Here is a 5,536-nt window from a genome sequence, read left to right as displayed (position 1 = left end):
TTGAACCGCCCGCCTTCTGGTTAGCAGTCAAGTGCCTTAGGCGCTACGCCACCGGAGCCAGAAAAGGAGACCCATTGCTGTAGCGTTTAGACCCACAGCGCCCCTAGAGGACAGAGTGGAACTGCCTGTCAATCTTCGGGGAAGCAAAGCCCAAAGCACAGCCACTGCCAGGGCTAGTCCCGGTGTTGAGCCTGCCCCGCCCCGCCCTGCGCCCTTCCGGTCCCTCGGGTCTTCGGAAGAGAGGGCTGGGAGACACTGCGCCTACACTTGGGTCGGCCAGCGTTTTCCCGGCAGCCTTGACTTCTCTAACCTCCACGTGGTGACCCTGCCTCCCAGCTAACCCCTACAGAGTGAGAGAGAACAGCCGCAGCAGCCTTCGGCGTCGTTACCGCTTACGCTTGTATTTTTTATTGGCAGTGGAAAATGCTTCAGTACTTTATTGAAAGAAAGCAATAAATAATACTGTGATAAAAATAGTTCAAAAGTAGACTGTACATACTTTGTTACATCAGGAAGTTCACAGAAGATTAATAGAAAAATGCAACAGGAACAGTGAATTGTACAGGTAAATTAAGAGCAGAAACCAAAACGGCAAAGACACGCTCAATCGATCTGCACATCAGCTGCCCAATAAATACGCGCCACGATCTGAACCTCTCTCGCCGGCTTTTTAATACACCGTGTAAAAAGTAAAAGTTGCGTCTGCTACTTACACAATTCAAAATGGCTGCATCATCAAAATCTAAAAATGTACGTCTAGATCCATTCTTCAAACATGTTTACAAACGAACGTAGAAAGATGACTTACATCAGAAAATAAGGCCTTTATTCGGGTGCGCTGCCCTGACTTCCGGATCTCGCGCTCCGTCTCCGCGAGGCCCCGCGCTTTGTGATTGGTCCTCTGAGTTGTGGTGCCCGAGGCCCCGTCCACAGCGTCGCCCCGGAGGCAGGCCCCGCCCAGTCTCCGTCCTCCGGTGGCGTGGGCTCAGGCTGCCGGCGGCCGAGGCGAGCTGCAGAGCTCTGTGCAAGCCCCGTTGAGCACCAGGCATCTGACGTTTACCAGCAGACGCCGGAAAGCTGCTCGCGCTGCAGGATAAAGCATGTCTTGCTAGAAAAAGCTTAGTTAAGGTCAGTCATTAAAATCCGATAGGAGTTGGTTAAAATTCAGTCTTGTTTCAAAATGATTGTTGTAGCGCTGGTTTACGCACAAGGTGGAGCCTACTGCTGGGGGAGCTTTACAAACATAGTAAAATCCTGTTCTCTGTCATGTTTTATTATTAAAAAATTAAACAACAGTAATTACAATAAATGCATAATTTACAAAAGCCCTCTATTCATAGGATTTGTACATACAAGCATTACAGTACATTCATTTGAAAGACTAAAATTAGATATAAGAACATGAATTGATTTGAAAGGATATTTATAGCCTGGATATACATGAAAAAGTAAGTAACTATATAAATGAAGACTCATGTTTACATAAATATAAGAAACATTAAATTCTAAAATATTCTCTCTATGGTATTCATGAATTTTTCACTAATTAAAAACTCTGTAATAAAATATCTTCAGGTCCATGTAACAAGTATTAACAAATGAAAGATTCTGCCGAATTCTAGAACGGAGTCTCGGTTGGTTTCCAAATGCTTCGCCCTTATCTGTAGAAGTAGTGTGGGTAGACTGGAGGAGAGAGAGAAACACGAGGCTCAGACCCCATGCCGCCCAAGGACCCCAGCTCCAAGGCCACCCCCCACGGATCCCCAGCCCACCCCACCTTTCCGGGCTTTGGATGCTCTGAGACGTGCTAGCTAACACACCTGGAGGGGCTAGGAACACAGCGAGGGGTTCCTGATGGACCTCATTGTCCACAGGGCTAGAAGCTACCAATCCTTAAAAGCCACGCAGTGGCCCAGGGCACACACTGGCCCAGGACAGAGCAGCAGGGAGCAGAGCAGAGGCGGGGCGGGCTGCAGGGGCAGGGCCGCCGCCTGACATCCCTGTGATGACAGAGTGGTCTGGTTTGAAAACCAGTGTCTCAGAATTGGAAGGCAGGCAGTGCTCATGTGGCCCCATGAAGCAGGACAGCACGTGGTAACCCACACACTGGGGCCTCACTTCAGACCCCAGCGTGCATTCCGTCAAGCCCACCAGCGTCGGCCAGTGTGGGAGGTGACAGGGTGTGAACTGAGTCAGGGCAGAACGCACTCGTGCCACTGCTGGGCTGACTCGTGCCAGGTCCTTCCTGCCCTGGTCTGCTCTTTCCAGCGTCTCCCCAAAGAGAGAGGAAGGCATTAGCAGACAATTAAAACAAGGCCAAGGAAGAAGCAGGAATACATTTCTCCCCTGAGGAACCTCGGCTGCACGGACCCCAGCAAGCACCTGAAGCCCAGCTACACAACAGCGTAGAGGTGCTGTGTCCACCAGGTCGCTGCCTAACGGACTCGCAGGGCTGGGCTGCCGTCAGGCTCAGCTCTTGGAGTCCAGGGGCCTCTGCACAGGGCCACGCGCTCTACTCACCGACAGCCGGCGTTAGCAGGAATAGGTCCGCACGGTAGCCGAATCCAGCCTCTGTGTCCCCGACACATCGCCTGTCCCCACGACCCAAGAGGAGCGTGCAGAACACAGCGTGCAGTTAGTCTCCCAGGGCAGTCACACACAGCTGGCGAGCAGACACACACATCCCCCCACGGACACCCTGAGGGCTCTCAGTGACACCCTCTGCAGGGTGCAGGCAGCGAGCTATGAGGGTCCAAGGGTCGCCCAGGGCTGGCCCCTTCTCCCTTGAAGAGCTCTGGGAGTGCCCACACTGGTCTGGGGCCTCTGTGCACAAGTCAGCCAGTAGCAGCTGCTTCTAGGGAGGCCATTTCTAAGTAACACTCAGTCACGCAGGACCGCGGCGCTGGGCTTTCTGACCTAGATCTTGCATGGCTGCAGCGATGGGAGGACAGACTCATCTGAGGACACCAGCACCCATCTCAGCACCCACCTGAAATAACACTGACCCAACCTTCTTGCTTTAGAACCCACTGCCCTGCCCCGTGGGGAGGTAAACTCACTGCCACTGAGTCAATTCTGACTCACAGTGACCCCCGTAGGGTTTCCAAGGCTGTAAATACATGGAAGATTGCCTCGTTTTCCTCCTACAGAGCAGATGATAGGTTTGAACTGCCAACTTTCTGGCTAGCAACCAAACACCTTACCTGCTGTGCCACTAGGTAAGCTCCCTCCTTTCCTCAAAATAACAAGAAACTTTCAAAACTGTAGCAAAATGTGCTGTTCCTTTCAGGTAGAACAGGAGCACACTGTCACCACCCAGCCACCACCTAAGAGAGGTGGGAAGACAGCGAGGCTGCTGGGGACAATGAGTCCTCGCTGCCCTCATTTAGAAAGCCCCCAGGACAATCCACCTCACCCAGCGTAGGCCCTGGTGGTTCCTGCGAGGGCAAGGCCCCGTCCTGTGTCACATACTCCCTACAGCCTGTCTGGAACATTTGTCATCTCCCTGCACTCTACTGTCAGTGTTGCTGTTATCACGTGATAGGAAATGTGATCTACAAAGAGGCCACTAGAAACTGCTGGTGAGGGACGCCCTAAGACTGCTCAGGACGCTAACAAAGGCCGCGTGGAAGGCCCGGTTCCAGGTGGATGTGTACAGGTCTCGGCGTGCTCGGGAGACGAAGGCTAACCCTTACAGAGCTGCTGGTTCTCCCGGCGTCAGAGCACCGCCAGCCAGATTCAGGACACTGCCCTGTGCACCATCCTCGCCCCGAGTCCCAGCACGACACAGGCCACGGAGCGGCCTCTCCTCCAGGCTTGTGCAGGCGAGTGAGGGCCACAGTCATAAACCAGCTCATGGCTGTGAGCGGCCCTATGGGGGGCAGGCGTAAACACTCAGTGCCCTCCAGCTGCCCTTCCATCTCGTCCCAATGACAAGGGAGGCGGAGTCTGCTGAAAGCCAAACACAACATGCTGACCACACCCAACACCACAGGGGGATCACGTGCTGCTCTAAGGGCCTCATGTGAGTCACTCATCTATCCCTCAACCGCCTGTGAGGAGGGCACTCCAGATGGGGAAGGTGAGGCAGGTCCCATGCTCGTGAAGGCAGAGCGGCCCGTGAGCACTGTGAGCACTGCTGCACGCAGCCATCTTTCAGCAGGTGGGAGGCCAGGGCTCAGAGGTGCACTCTTCACCCCTGTCCAGGGTGACTCCCCAACTGTGTCTGCGGCCGTGCGGGCAGTGCCACCTCCCACCGGCGTGTCGCATGGGACCGAGCTGTGCCATGGGTTCCCGAGGCTCTCCTCCCATCCCGTCCTGCAACGGGCACGTGGGCGGCAGCAGGAGGGACAGAGGGAAGGCAGCACCTCCAAAAGGGACACTGTGATGTCACATTCACCTGGTCACTTCCCCAGTGGAATTAACAGAAGACTTGGGAATAAATGGTGTGGCATGGAAGCTACTAAACCAAACCAAAACCAAACTCACTGCTGGCGAGTCAATTCCAACTCTCAGCAGCTCCCACTGGCTTTCAAGGCTGTCGATCTTTATGGAAGCAGATGGCCTCATCTTTCTTCCACAGAGCAGCTGGTGGGTTCAAACCACCAACCTTTTGGTTAGCAGCCAAACACCTTAACTACTACAGCATCAGAGTTCCCTTTGGAAGCTACTAGACAGCGTTTTTATGGAAGGAGTGCCTAGTGTTGCCTGTCCCTCCACGGGTCACAAACATGGACATCAGTCTCACACTCTGGCAACACAGAGGGACACTCCTGGCCTGGTCAGATGGGAGCCCTGAGATGCTAAGAGTCAACCAAAGAAGAATTAAAGCAAAACAGATCTTTTAAAAACAAATGTTAGGGTTAATTCTGAAACATTCAAACCTGGCCATGCAATAGCAGCCCACGGCTTTGTAGTACATCAAACAGGCCTTGTAGTACATGTAAATGTAGTACATTCAAGGTGGCCGTGAATGCTCCACGTACAAAGCCAAGCACACCCTTGACAAATGACCAGCCAACAGCCCACACGACCCACCGTCCATCTGCATCTTCTTTGGCTGCATAGAGGGTGACGACATTGAAGATGTGACCCTGAAGTTTGCAGGGAGCGTCTCTGCTGACCCAGCAGCTAGGCCACGAATGTCCTTTGGTCTAAACTTCTTCCGCCAGGAAGGCGCTCTCCTAAAGCTCTTGTCATCATCCTGGGGAGTTAAGGGGTAGACAGACAAGTTGGGAGGGAAAGACAAGGTGCATTTAATTTCCTCCAACTGATCACTGAAATTGTTTATGTAGTCTTGTTCACGTTTTTAAACATTTCCTCATGACCAGGTAATTTATGGTCCACACTGGACACTTGTCGGAGTGAAAGGAGGTGCACAACCTAGGGACGCTCCTGGGCTGCCCAGTGTCCAGTTCCTCCGAGCTGGCACCACGCCGCTCTTCTTACCCTACTGGAATCACCCGCTTGCTCTTGTTTTCATCTTAAAAAGAAGTTTAGCAAATCATGAGGACACAGAAAAGCTATGTAACAAAGC

The 5,536-nt window shown here is 52.9% G+C and overlaps 1 protein-coding gene across 1 annotated transcript in view; it reads right to left on the bottom strand.

Annotated features, from left to right (window-relative positions):
• Positions 1-2,532: 2,532 nt before the first annotated feature.
• PPFIA1 (PTPRF interacting protein alpha 1) overlaps positions 2,533-5,536 on the bottom strand; it is a 140,421-nt gene continuing 137,417 nt past the window's right edge. Inside the window, exons 28-29 of the mRNA XM_042782115.1 lie at positions 5,038-5,203; positions 2,533-2,591 (exon numbers count right to left, since the gene is read on the bottom strand). Of these exons, the coding sequence (XP_042638049.1) occupies positions 2,533-2,591; positions 5,038-5,203 (225 nt within the window). The remainder of the gene's footprint in view (positions 2,592-5,037; positions 5,204-5,536) is intronic.

Source organism: Orycteropus afer, unplaced genomic scaffold (assembly GCF_000298275.1).
Source record: "Orycteropus afer afer isolate SDZICR_OR568_19922 unplaced genomic scaffold, OryAfe1.0 scaffold00244, whole genome shotgun sequence".
Lineage (NCBI taxonomy): Eukaryota > Metazoa > Chordata > Mammalia > Tubulidentata > Orycteropodidae > Orycteropus > Orycteropus afer.
This window is presented reverse-complemented; position numbering and strand designations above follow the sequence as displayed.